At 38.4% G+C, this 15059-nt stretch overlaps 1 protein-coding gene across 2 annotated transcripts in view; it reads right to left on the bottom strand.

Moving 5' to 3' along the window:
• Positions 1-15059, bottom strand: part of ARHGAP15 (Rho GTPase activating protein 15) — a 343348-nt gene that overhangs the window by 139419 nt on the left and 188870 nt on the right. For both annotated transcript variants that reach the window (XM_067298597.1, XM_013959737.2), the window contains exon 9: positions 358-480. In XM_067298597.1, the coding sequence (XP_067154698.1) occupies positions 358-480 (123 nt within the window). The remainder of the gene's footprint in view (positions 1-357; positions 481-15059) is intronic.

Genomic DNA, 15059 nt, shown 5'->3' with positions numbered 1-15059 from the left:
CTTATTTCTTATTCCAGAATATAAAAATATATCAACGTTCTTTTCTTAAAAGAAAATGGAGTTGTGCAGCATGTTGATTTGCAATGTTCTTAGTGAGTGACTGTATTAAATGGAGGGGCTTCCACCACATGCACACCAAAGCAGAAAAATTGAATATGTAGTCAAATAATACATAAGCATATGTTGATTTTGTCAGTACAATTCAGTAATGTACATTTTCTGAGATACAGCAAGAAAAACATATTTAACAAGGACTATTTATCCAAAGCACATATTCATTTAACTGGGAAAGAAAAAGAAAAATTCATTCATGAATTTTTAGTTTTTACTCAAAAAAGTATATAAGACAGAACACACCTTTAATAAGTCCCTTTTCTTGCAATGTTTTCAAGGAAGGTCTTCGGGAGATAAACTTCTTTAATCTGCTTTTAACTCGATTTCTGTCATTTGTGTCAGAGGCACTGTAGTTCAGTCTGAAAACTAAAGGAAAACAAAAGAGAAGGCTTCAGTGACTATATGTTTTTAAACTAATAGTACTTTGCTCAAATATCCTTAGGAATACTGGCCATATCCACCTTAGTAAATTTACGCGGTAGGTCAGCAGTATATCTAGTTGGATAGTACAAAGTGTTTGATTAATATTTTTGTGAATAAACATGATGAGTTCACTCTGCTGGTTATGCACAGTTGTATTATTTATTGCTCATAAGTATTTGGATGGCTACCAGTTTACTCATGAAGTGTTCACGAATCCCACAAGTTTCACATGGACGATTTTTCAGCTAAAAGTCCTGAGTCAAAGGGTGCTGTGCATTGTTAGCTAAATACTACTTGCTGTGAGAAGGATGGTTACACCACTAGTGAAGGACTGAATTCTCTTGCCAAGATGGATTAAGCATTATATGTATATATTTAATGCAGTTTTAGAAAACATGGCTATATGCCATAAAATATGTGCAAGATGCATTAATTTATGGAAAGAAAAGTATTCCAGTTCTAATGATTATATTTTATTATATTTTATTATATTTAGGCATTTACCAAGCTGAGAAACATTCTGAGCTCAATTTATTCCTTCTCTGTGTGTCAAAAAAACATAGAAGCCAGCTGCAGAAAATCCCCTGGAGGAAGTTTCGAAGGCATAAATTTAACTTCTTTGCTGAGGTGCTTACAGGGAACCATCACAGCTTTCAAAACAGGCAGCGCTAGTGGAAAGGAGAAAGCACGGGACATCAAAGGAGGTCCTAGCTCAGCATTCAAGACTAGGTCCTCCAGAAGCCAGCAGAGATGCCATGGGAGGACCTTCTCAGAAGGGCTTCCAAAACAAGACATTAAAACATTTCTGACAAATCTCCCAACCCGCAGCACCCTTGTCAAGCTGCCCCGTGTCCTGGCTCTCTTCCCCCTCCCGACCCCCAAAGGCTGCGTAGGCAGTAGGCTGATAGCAGTGCAGCCTACCACTGGCAAGGATCTCAAGCTAAGGGAAGGCTGACTTCTGCTTGCTGCGTAAGGTTCCTCTTTACTGCCTTCCACTCATCCCTAATGCACTGATGAAAGAAAAGTTTTCCATCTTCTCTTGCAAGAAAAAAGAAAAATCCACAAAAACGGAGCATTCACCACAAGCTGACCTAGCAGGAGTTGGTCCAGTGTCCCTTCGACAGAATTGCTATATAGGAGCCCTGGATAACCTAGCCGTGGTTACAGAAATGCTCCCTAATCTTCCCTGTCCAGACCGAATCTCCCCTACACTGCAGTAGTCTTCGTACACACGATCCAACAGAAGAGAAACAAAAGCATGACCTAAATCATTAGGCAATTTTGTAGCAAGAAGTTTTGCACGAGTTATAAACAGAACCAGAATGTTTAAAGGTGCACAATTATAAAACAATGGCAAGCAAAAATAACTAGTTAAGCAACAGTAACAACCCTGGAATATTGTGGTTTACATTACAAATCTGATTTTAACAGCCAAACTTATAAAATGGTTTACGCTTTGCTGTTGTCAAGGGAGAAAAACTTGCCAAATTGTTCATTTTAAGTAAATAGAACATAGCCAATTAAGGAAAGCAATATTTAAACACATGCCTGTGATGATCAGAGCATAGTTTGCTTCTGATTTCACTACTGATTTTAACAGAAGAGTGCTCCATTTTCCCACAGCACTAAAATGACCCCACACATACTTCCACAAACTAGTAATCACACAGGACAAATAAAAGGACACTTTACTGGAAAATACACAGCTTGGTACAATAATCCATCATTTATGAAAAATAGAATTCACATTTTTTAATGGTAGCATTCTTGGAGTGATGTATCATAGAATATAAAGATTAGCATTCAATTGATGATTGGTGCTTTTTTAACATTATAGTTTAGAACTTTTTGTTCAAAATTGAGCAATCCTTGGCAGGGACAAGCAAAAATTCCAAGTCACTTGGCTGTGCTATAAAAAGAACAACAAATGGATGTTTCTAATTCTGCATCTTAATGGTACTTTAAAACAGTGAAGTGAACTGTATTTAGTTTTGCGATTCTCTTATTGCTTAGGGTCATTCTGTCTGTAGCAATTCATATTTAGGTTTGCTTTTTCCTTACTTTCTGTGAAGTTTCCCCTGTACCAATGTTGCAGGAGTGAAAACGTCGAAGTCACTTAGGATGCTCGCCGCATTTCCCATTCTGCAGGATTTGGAAATGTTTTATGCCCACTGAACTACATTCTTAGCTCTAAGTATCCACCAGATTTGTTAAGATATTTTAACTGAACTGAACATGGTCCTACTGAGAATGGTAGGATGGGGGATCTACGATTTGATAGCAGGGTAAAGATCCCTCTCCTAGGAAAGATGCATTAACCCAGCTGGAAGCTTTATACCTGAAACAGCAATTATGGTGTTAAAACTACATCTAGAGGTAGGAATAATTATTGTCAGGGATACTTTTGTATATTCTACATTGGATTGTATAGTGCTGAGTTAAAAACAGCAGCAAAGCCTATTTTGATGAATTTCTTATTTTATTCTATTAAGCATATGTGAGTCACCAGAGGGAAACACCAAGCCTCCCAGAAATTCAAGGGTTTAGATAGTATGTTCCAAAACCAAGCTTAGCCAGAAATATTCTTGCCGGAATCTTGTATAGAAATATCCCTTCTCTTGCCAAACCATTCTCGCGATATCCCCACGTTAAAATGACTTTGCTTTTATATTTGGAAATACAAGGAGGACCAAATGTTACTTCCAAGAGAAAAAATGTAGTTATAAACCAGAAAAAAAAAAAAGATAAACTTTTTTTTGTAGTACTTTCCTTTTTAAATTTCAGGTTCTGGATTTGGCCAGAAGAATCTTTCATTAATGAGAGCTGGCAAACTTCAAACATCATGCAAAAGTAGAAAGCACTTCCACACGGAAGTAGAATAGGATACTTAAGGATCTAAATACAAAGAATAGCAAAGGAAATCTATTGCTTGCTCTCAAATTCTCCAGCATATAGTACCTAGGTATGCCATTTGATTCATTGTACTGAATAAATTCAGATCCTCAGACAAATTCTGAATCTAATTGCACTGACAGATCCACATAAATGCTTCAAAACCAACACATAAACAGAAGCATAATTCCTCTCTGCACAGACTCTTCAGTTAATAATTTGTTATTTCTCACTAATAACTTCTGAGACAGAAAAAGGAAACACATGCATGTCCTTGTTGGGCCAGGGGCTTTTACAATACTCGCAAAGGTGTCCCCAACAGAAAGTACAATTTTACGATAAACTTCTTCCTGCTGGAAATGGGTGCAGGACACTTCAACCCAGCAGTGAAAACATTACCTGAACACAGGCTGAATTTCAAATTTGGCCCCCTCAGCTCTAAAATACATTTCTGGTGACTATAGCAGAATTTGGTCCCATATTAAATATTTATTTATTCCACAGGTAGAAAAGGTATTAACAGACAAATAATAAGAAAAAAAAGCAAGATCTTCTCCTCAGGCAACTTGCTATCTGCTGTAGAATTAAACTATATTAGAGTCACAGTAGCTTATCACATCAGGGAAGTGTCATACAGAATGGGTACAAAAAGAAAATAGCATAAAACAGTAGGAACAGAACATTGTGTTAGGAATAAAAGAAACAACACTTTTATAGCCCTCAATGTTTAATAACATTTTAAGAACATTACCTGAATTAGGGAGAATAACTGTAAGCTAAATCCTTTAGACAAAAAACTTGCATCAAAAAACTGACCTGTATTTTTGCCCTAGGTAAATATTCTGGATACTAATTCATCTCCTAAACTCTAATCTTAATATTTCTAATAATATATAAATTACAGGATTGTTATGCAAAATGATGAAAAAAAGTCTATACAAGAGCTTTGACAGGACTAGAAGACAGAGGGAGGGAAAAAAAGCAATGGACTATCTTTGAATCACACAGTTCAACAGCAAAAGCCCCATAAGAATCAACAGAAGTTTTGAGATCTGCAGATGAAGAACTGCATGCTATATTTTAACGCACTAAATTGTATATGCGAGGTAATGAGAATAACTATAGTGCAATCAGGCCTAAACAGAGACTAACACAGTTGCGTGGTGAAGCTGTCAAAGCCTTTCTCCAGAATCTTGGCACGGGCACAGTTAAGGAACCAGACAGCGCTCTGGCCTCTTCAGGGCAAGAATCATAATTCTTTATGTGACTACTGCATGTGAGTTCAGCAGAGAAAATTAAACACAAATCATATACCTAGACAATATATTTCCTGGGTGTGATCTTCTGGGAGGGCTTGCACGATTCAGAAAGTAAAATGTCTAGTATGTTCTAAACAGCCCTATATTTTATTGGCAGGGTTTTCTAACTCCATACAACATGATCTCACATTCCTTCCAAGGACTTTTATTTCACTGTTAATTTACAAAACATGTATCCAAAATCTCGAGGGTTTACCTATGATTAATTCCTGCCAGGTACAGTATATCTGAACACTTTTAACATGTGTTGAAAGCATCGGTTTTTGAAGAACTATCTATTAATGACTTTCTGAACTGTGACAATGGATATTGACAGTGCTTGTCAGACTAAAGCACTATTGATTGTCTCCCATCATGTGTATAGCAAAACCAATTTCTTTCAAGTGCCTCTTCCTAACTGAAATACATTATTATGGTGCCTATCTGTTTATTATAATACCCCAAATTATAGTCTGTAATTCATTTGAATAGGAATGGCTCATACAGAATGAAAACCAGCAGCAGGAGTGGATAGGGCATTAAGAAATTTGAATAGATTTACATTAGTATCTTTTCTTCCACTAGTATTGTTTGGTGGGTAAAACCACAACAGCCGTCTGAACTGTGCAATTTTGTTTTAAAACTCTTGAGTTCTTCAAAATTTCATGAACTTCTTAAAACTGGAGAAGACTTGTAATATAAGGATGTCACCTTATGATTTAATAGTAAGTTAGCATTTAACAAATTTCTTCCCAAGGAAGAGTAAAACTGACAAGCTTCCCCATTCAAAACACTGAACACACTGATCTAAATCCTGGATACAACCATCTTCAGACACATATGAACAGATCCATGGGCTTAACTGTGATCTCTCATGTATTAAACTAGTCATTTTCTGAAGTGCTTTACAGACTCATGTCCAGAGTCCTCGGCAGCATCTTGCAGACCTGAACTGAAGCTGAGCAGGTGAATTGGAAGGCAGAAGTAGGTCTCTGTGACTTTGGATAATGAAAGTGCCAGCCTCATAGCAGTACTATCACATATGTGCAAAAAAATTAATTTCAAGGAACTGGAATGCTTAATTATACAGAGTATCTCATCCTCCTGAAGAACTATATCTGTTACATGCAGAGGCGTATGGCTGAGCCTACACTCCAGGAGAGACTCTACTTCAAGAATATATAATGAATGCCTCGTGTCATTAAGCTTTATTGCATTTCATCAGAACTTGGAATTCAGCGTTTTTTCAGGTTTTCTGGGCCTGCAGCAGATGCTGCTAGTCTTCTAAGGAAAGAGCAGCATGCATTATCCTTTGTACAAATGGCCAGTTTTTCAGCCAACACCAGCGTTCTGAGGGTGACAAAACCAAGTCCCAGCCTCCTTCCTTTCTCCTTTGTGATGTTCTGAGATGGAGTCAATAAAGTCTGTTCACTAAGGATAAAGAATTCACTTTACCTACTTCACTGAGCTAAAGACTTTTGTCAGTCATCCTGTTTTATCCCTTGGTGAAGTTCCTGGGCAGGTCTCGCTAGTTATACACACACTAATTACTATTTCCTTTTTGCAGAAGAGTTAAATGAGAAGCAGACAAGTGGCTTGCTCAGAGGCATTACAGAAATTATCACTGGGGAAAAATGCAGAAATCAGGCATTCTGACCCCTAATCCCTGTGTTTATGATAAGCATTAAGATGACAGGTTTTGTGAATATGCTGCATGGATCTGAAAACTGCAGCATCGGATGAACAACTGGATATCAGTGGCCAGAAGATGCTAGTAAGATTTTGTTTTAATGGGCACCAAAATACCTGGTGTTATTCAAGTTTACAGCCTTAAACACAGAAAATTCCACAGCACGTATATCTGCATTTGCAAATGTTTATGAAGCAAGCTCAGAAATAAACAATAGGAAAAAGAAAACAGTGATTATATAGTACAAATAATTTTGCTGTAATATGACAGCCTAACAACTTAAGTGCTCAGTATTGTCATTATATTTTGTGAAATTTGTGTGCATTAGCAGTAAAGATTCAATAAAATGACTGTATAATTCATATTTTTGCATCATGCTCTGGTGCATGTAAAGTTTTTTTTAATTTTGTCTCTCACTAATAATAAAAGGAAATAAATGAATAGTGTGTATTAAATATCATTGTGTGCTTACACTGTGAAACAAAAGGGCACTCCCCACACAGATTTTGTTAATGTTGTTTGTAGCATAAATATTTAGGAAAAGAAAGCAATATATCTGAACATTTATTGGGCTTATAAAGGAAGATCATACCAGACTAACCTGATATCTTTCTTTAACAAGATAACTGGTTTTATTTAGAAAAGGGAAATGCAATAGACCAAATCTATCTGGACTTCAGTTATGCATTTGATATGATGCCAAATGGGAAATTATTAGTTAAACCAGACAAGATGGAGAGAACTAAAACAATAAACATGAAGTGACTAAACAAGGTATTAAAATGAGCTTTGCTGAAAGGAGAACTACTGTATTAAAGGAACGTTACAAGTGGAATTCCTTAAGAAATATTCTAGGAATATACAAAAAAATAAAACACCACTTGTTGAGGACTCAAGGCTGGGAGGTACCATCAGCTCAGAAAAGAACCAGGATATCAGACAAAATCTTTGCGACTTTGAGATTGGAAGCTGGAGAAACAGGATTAGACATAATACTGTCAAATGCAATTTCAAACAGGGATTAATGAGAAGAAATTCTGTTGCAAACTGGGAACTCAGCTATTAGAAACAACAAAATAAGTGAGACACCTGGGTAAATTAATAGACCACAAGTTCACTGTGAGCTACTTATGAAAACTGGCCATGAATAAAGCAAATGAGAGGCATGAAAGTAGGAGGTCGGTTGTGCCAGGCGCTGGTGAAGCGCGGTCCGGATTGCCATGGGCATCCCCTACAGCCCCGTTTCTGACATGGGAATTCACCCCAGTGAAGGTGCAGACAACAGCAGTGGGCATTACCAGGAGAAGGGCCTGCTTAGCTCTCGAAAAGCACACGGGGAGCTTGGCATGTGCTTGACGAGATAAAATATGTCTGAGAAAGGCTGTGATTGTTCTCTACGAATTTGTGAGGGTGGGAAAAGAGCAGGAGAAGAGAACAGGACAGCAGGGAGGGAGAAGAGCTGTTTAAACTGAAGAACAATGTTGGCACAAGAATAAATGCGTATAAACTGGCCATAATATGAAGTTCTAAAACACCCTTTCAAAGAAGTTGTGGTGGCAAATAAAACTAAAATAATTCAAGGCGATGCTTAATAAATTTATGAAAGGGGATACATAACATGGTACCTTGTGGCTGGAGGGACTGGACTAGATCACCCAGGACATCCCCAGTCCTTTCTTTCCACAATTTTTTGGTCCTCGTCACCATATTAGAAATGCTATTATACACATTTACTTGAATATAAAAACCACAATGCCAGAAATCAATGAGGTTGTTTTATTCGTACAGTATGACCAGTTTATGTTCTTCTAATGTAAAACATGTGGGACTTGGATGAAGTTTGCTTCAGTACACAAAGTCAGATTATTCAGGCTCAGGAAGAGAGAGCACAGAGTGCTCGGGAAGGAGAAACTGGTTTCTCCGTGCCTGTGTCAGGGATTAGGACACTGGACACAGCCTCTTTGCAAAAAAAAAAAAGGTGCGATCTCAGTGCCTTGAAAGCTTTTTTAGCAATAGTGAGCCAGGACCTCTTCAGGTAAAGAGTGAAATGGCTACAGCTAAACATTTACAAAGTCAGGAACATGATGGAGTAGCTTTTTGCATTCGATGCCCTTCTCTAAAGAAAAGTAACCAGAGTTGCTAAAATTCCCAGGAAAATAGGCAAACACTCAGTAACTTGGATGGTCTAACACAGAGGACTTGACTAGGGGCCCTGCCCTTGACTACCTGGGTGACCCAGTGCAATTCATTTCCAGTGTTGCCAGCCTTAGAGTCTCATCCCAGTCTTACTATAAAATATGAAAGTTTCAGAAGGGAAAAAATGGTAGCATCTGCTTAAATGACTTTTGAAGTTGATATAAATAATATAAAAATTATTACTTAAGCAGACTTCCCAAAGAAGGAAAACAAGCATGCAATTAAAAGTTGAGGAAGAGACAACAAGGAACCGAACATTATTTCCATAAATTTACAACAAGTAATGAGTTCGGATTTTTTTGAATCTGGGTTTTTGTTTGTTTTCATATATTGTGGAATACATGTGAATAACTTTAAGTCTTTAAGCTTACCTCCTGGCTGAGTTAATTTAGAAAAAGTCTTTTCAACCTTTTGCACATAATGTGAATACTCCTCATTTACATGAAATTGCTCAGACAAAAGGACAAATGAGTTATCTGGTTCCATATTTGAGCAAGAGCACCAGATAGACTGCTACGCCAAAAGAAAACTCCTCTGAGTGGTTGAATACTGCTGGCGACGTGTGCGCTTTTAACTTCAAAACCTACATATAACTCTGCCTTATGCTTTGGAACACAAGCTAATTATCTGCAGAGAACAAGGGAGACTTGGCATTGCTGTATTTATATCACCCTTGCTAAGAGTTATACAAATGATTCACATATTTTAATTTAGATACGCGCTTGGATACCTTGTTGAATCTTTTATTCTGATCCGACCTTATGGGATCTCTCCAGGAAGAATATTGTACCAGAGAATTTCCTTTTCTGTGAGGCTTTTATCAATAATATTTCATAATTCTAAATTTAAAAAGCAAATTGTTTTAAAATTTAATTATATTTCCGATTGCACTCAGACTCCTGTTATATTCACAACCTTTTATTTTTTGACCCGTGATCTTCTAATGCTTCTCATGTAATAAAGGACAAAATTAATCGGTAGTGCATAGGTTAGGAAAACCAACATGTTAAAATTGTTTATTTCCGATGAGAAGCAGTAACAACATTCATATGTATACTTGTTATTTCAAACCACAAGTACTAGTATATTTTTTTCTATTTTAAATACAGCAAGTTTATAATGTGATATTTCGTAGAGGAGAGAGCCACACCTGTTATCTTTAAAGCAATCAAAGAAAGGCCAAAGATCTGAAATCCATTTGCTGTACTCTGTTTGTATGTCCACTCTACCTTATTGAATTATCTTTACCTCAAGCAAATCATTGGAGTAAGTAACCGAACAAAGGATTACCCACGAGGTCATTTTTAAAGAGAATAATTCAATGAAGTAACGAATCCTTTTCACTTCTTACCTTAAATGAAAGTTCTGGTAAGAATCTCCTATATTTATGTTCCCATAAAGGTAAAACTTTGAATGACCTTTACTGCCATTAACTTCATTTTACGTTTCTAGGTAAATGACTTCTGTTTGTTAAAACACAATTGCTTTTCAAACTTTTCAAACGGTTTTCAACAGTTTTCAACAGCTTTTTGCTTTGGCTTAGGAGGTAAAGTCAGAGCTGCCCTGCAAGGACACAGGAAAGAGGTCTCTTAGAAGGCGCTTAAAATAAACGTAAAAACCAGAAGCAGGGGAAAGGGAGGTTTCGCGGCCCGGCCCGGCCCGTAGAGAGGTGTGACGCGAGGGGTCAGGGCCGAGGCCTCCCCCAGGGCGCCGCGCTCCGCGGGCGGACAAGGGCCGCACAGGAGCGAGCTGCCACTTCCAGGTACTTGACTGACAGGTGAGATTAGCCACACATTAAGTCGTCACAGTTTATTCAGTAAATTTGACCGCATACCCGAAAGATCTGATTTCACTGTGTTTTTTCTCAAATGAGGTGTGTGGGGGGGGTTCCCATTGACTTTATCAGAAGTTGGTTTCCTAGCAAAGATCAAGTCATAAAAGACTACTGTTCAACTGTGAAACGGCAGACAGAAACTTTACCTCGTCCTCTCTCTCCCCTGTGCTCCCGAATGTGGCTTTTCCCGAGGTGCAAGCCAGCAGAGGAACCAATTTTCTGTCTTTATGCAGCAGGGAGCGAGCCCAAGGCTGCCGGGCCCTCGCGGAGGCGCTCGGAGGGGAAGAGCCCCAGAGAGGCCCCCACGCACGCGGAGGCCGCGTTGAACCCGGCGACGTTTGGTGCTTCTGCCAGCCTCCCCAACAGCCGCGCTGCAATAAGCCTCCCGCGCAGGCTTTTTACATGTATTACATATCGCAGTCTTTTCCTGAAATAAAATCAGCCCAGTCAACACTTCTGGACACTTTGATGTGGAATTTGCATGGGTGCACTAACCCTCTGTTTGACCAGCCATGGTTAAAATCGAGATGAAATGTTAAAAAGATACAATAGAAGGCTGTTTTAGTTTTAAAATTAATGTTCCAGCTGACAAACTGTACAGGGACTTAACCTACTTTAGAACATATTTAATAGCGTAATTTAGTCTCTAAAAAGAAAAGCACAATAACTAGTGATGGACAAATTTAGAGGTTGAATCAAGTTCAGATAAACATTCAAAAGTTCAGATGTTTAACCAAACCTTATCTTGTCCCTGAAAAGCCTCAAGGGAAAAGCTCTATCAAATATAAGCAAAGTATGGAAGATTGTGGAAACTTTTCCTCACAGAAAGAAAACTGTATTATCAGGAAACAGCACCTTATACCAACACGCACGTGTTAAGCAGTTAAGCATCAAAGCAAAAGCAAAACATTTTCAGCAAGCTGCTTCATGGAAGTAGTAATATTTGGATGAAATCCAATACAGAGAAAAGAAAATAATATTAAGGGGAAAGATAATACAAATGCAATTAGACTATCAACCAATAAAACTTAATCTGTGCTTGATAGCTGAACCTTCCAAGGTTAGAATGAATAAGGAAACTGGAGATCAGAGGACTCAGTCTTTTGAAGTCTTGCTGTCCAGATTCTGGGGACCATTATCTGGCTGAGCATTTTAAAGACATTATGAATATTCTGTCCCAGAATAAGAAAGCTTTATTATTATGAATGACCTGTAACATGAGCAGGGAGAGCTACAGATGAATTCCAAGTAGGCAATTGTTTGAAAAAGGTAGATTCTGCTCTCTAAATTAGTTTTCTGGACTAACAGCCACACAATAAAAAATGTATTTTCAAAGAACATTTTCACTCGTGGGCCATTAATAACAGAAAATATGACTCTAACGGATTCCTCTCCATCCTTGCATTCACCAGTCCCAAATGATTTTTTAAAAAGAGCATATCAGATCAGAAGAGCCCATTGCCATGTCTTGCCTGGCATTGTTTCTCATGCAGCACACAATATCTGCCATAATACCCCAGAGGAAAGCAAAATTCAGACAAATGATGCAGCAAACCAATTGTGCTTCTGGACCCCTTCATTTTCTTTCCCTTTCCCCATGTACCCATCTTGACTGCTCTCTGCTTAAACCTGTTCCTCACCTTTTCTTCTGTCTTCCTCCCCCCAAGCCATTTTGGCAATGTTATTTACTTTTCTAATCACTGAACCCCAGATCTGAACTATTAGATGCCCAAAATCTGATATCTATCAAAAGCCTTTTTTTTTTAATAGAGGCTGTCTAATTTTCAATTCAGACATGTCTAACGTATAACCTCTATCGCAAGCAAAGTCTCAACAGTAAATCAAGTATTGCCCTATTTGTAATTGTGCCTTAATGTCAGTACTGCCCTGGATCCATCAAAATCAATGATCTTCAGATATTACTGTATAAATATTCAGATATTACAATATTTTCATTATATCTCTGTTAATCTTTTGTGCTATGCGTTGATTTTCACTTAGCTAGATGTCAACTGAAATACCTTCGTATGAAGAAAAGAACGTAGGAGCTCTATAGCACCCTATAATTATCATCTTTAATATTAGATACACAAGAAAGATATATATATACACACATATATTTCCACATAAGATTATACACAAAGTCTATTTTTGAAGGAACAAAGCTCCTGAAGTTCTTGGAAGCCATTTCAATGAGACAAAGACTTTGATTTATGTCTACAGCCCACATAGAAGAGGGCCAAAGAGTAATCTTGAGATCATTATCTGCACTAAATTTTTAGCTGACTTTCTGGCTTTTCCAATTAGCTCTTCCCAAGACAAAGCCCGGGTGCAGCTCAGGAGCTGATTTACTCCAGAAAGCAAATTTACTCCCAAAAGGTATTATGGGCAAGACTGCACCAGGTTTCTCTCCCTACACCACAGTCTGCCCTTCAACCTCTTATCTGAGAAGGTGTTTTACCTTCAAGCACAATCTTACATGCCCACATCATGATCTTACATCAGACACTTTCAGCACAATGTTCTGAAAACACCAGGCTGGTGGGACACATACGACCAACAACTTACATCAGAGACCTTGAAATGAAAACACACACACACACGTTAGGGTCACCAGGCATACGGGGTGACCAGAGAAGACCTAAGGAAAAGCTTTATATGATCTGGACACAGCCAATCTGTCCTAGAAGGAGCTAACACTTAGCAATGTGGATGCAAGCCATTTGTCACTGCACCTTCAAAGCTGTCTTTTGTTATACGTATAGCACACAAAGTTAAAGCTTAGCTTGCTCTGATTTATTCAGATTTGTCTATTCCAAAGCCTATTAAATGACAAATGATCAAAGCTGTACCTGGCTCCTCTCCTTTCTAACCTGCTGACATCTGGCTACCTTCTCCTTAGGCTCTGAGTTCCTGGACTGGACTATAAGCTTCTGCAGCAGAGGTGATTATAAAACATACAATCAATATATGATCTATAAACCTTCACATACACACACATATACACACACACACAAACATACTTTCTCTAGCAGGGCTTCATACCTGTATGCTTTTTGAACTATTTCTATGTTCTCAACAAGGCGTCAAAAAGTCCATCATGTCTAATAAGCCTTTTTCCTCTCCAAGAAATTTCCAAGTGCATAGTTTATCTGCACTTGAGAATTTTAAACTCTTTTAATTCTCATCTATTTTAAAAGTGTTGTCTGAGAAGAGCTGCTCAGTTCTGTATGAGTGTTATTTTTCCACATAAATCGAATACCTTAAAAATTAATTCCACAAACTGTCATTGAGCATAGAAACACATTTTCTATGCTATAAAAAGGCTGCAGGCAAGCCTACCCTTCAGTTTTCATTGCCGGTGCATTGGTTGCAAAAGGTTAAAGGACAGAAGGATCTAGGTGTTCTAGTTGCTTATTTTTTACCTCTAAATCACAGCGAAGCAGCCACAAAACAGGCAAATGCAATACCTAGGATGTCTCAGGAGAGCCATTCCCATGCAGAAGCATGAAATCCATTTTACACGGCTCTGGGAAGAGCTTGCCCACAGGCAAGAAATATGAATCGAAACTGGGGCAGATTCGAAAAAGGGCTATTAAGATGATCAGGAAACAGAGCAGCAGCTGATCTTTGGTGAGAAGACCGCAAATCTTGGCTAGCTTAACCTAGCAGCACAACATAGGAGAAGGACTGGGACTGTGGTTGGTAGCTCTGTTTGGGGAGGCAAACCTGCGATGGAAAAGAACTGCTGAAAACAAAGGGCAAACTAAATGCTGACACAAGAACACATTTGTTACATCTAAATTGACCACAAGTCAATTTAGGCTGAAAATTAGAAGAATGTTTTCAGTGCGAGAACAGCAAAGTTCTGCAACATTCTTCCAGCATGAGCAGAGGGGCAAAAGCATTATTACCGAATTTCATTAATTATGAAAGAAATCAAATGAGGTAGTTGTTTTCAGTAACCAGGGAATTGACTCAATGCTACAGAAAGTCTGTCTGAGGAAGATAATGCTATGTTACACTTTTCAATAGCGGTAACGCAAGTGGATCCCTCCTGGGTGAATCCTGGGCACGCTTAAGACAATGGCCAATGGAATTAATTAAATGGAGCCAAATATCCTTCCTGGTGAGGGGAACTGCTCATATGTCACAGCCTTCTCTTAACAGTCAGGATTTAAAGCCAGCTAGTTGGAACCTTTTCCTTCATTGAGAAAGAGTACAGTGCTTAACCCTTCAGTGGTATCAACCCTTTGGTTTTTAGGGCTACAACTGCCATAGCTATGGATGGCACATGCACGTACGGCACTGCGAAGGTCCCTCGTGCAAGCCATGCAGCCGTGAAACATCTCACTGTCGTCCCCAGCACGCCCACAGAAGAACCTGTTCTTAATGAAGAAGCTCTTCTATCCCTCCCATAATGGTATATCCCATCCACTGACACAGGGAAGGGGCTCCTCTATCATAACATAACCTCAAATAGCTACAGAAGTCGCTCTGGTGGATTAAAGAGCTATAGTGGTTATTATGGAGTTCATCTTTTAAAGAAAGTAGGTTTAGCAAAAATATTTCACACCAGTGGAAGTTTTTAAGTGCTCCAACCACACACACT

This window comes from Apteryx mantelli, chromosome 6, assembly GCF_036417845.1.
Source record: "Apteryx mantelli isolate bAptMan1 chromosome 6, bAptMan1.hap1, whole genome shotgun sequence".
NCBI lineage: Eukaryota > Metazoa > Chordata > Aves > Apterygiformes > Apterygidae > Apteryx > Apteryx mantelli.
The sequence above is the reverse complement of the archived record's forward strand: the minus strand, read 5'-3'. Positions and strand labels throughout refer to the sequence as shown.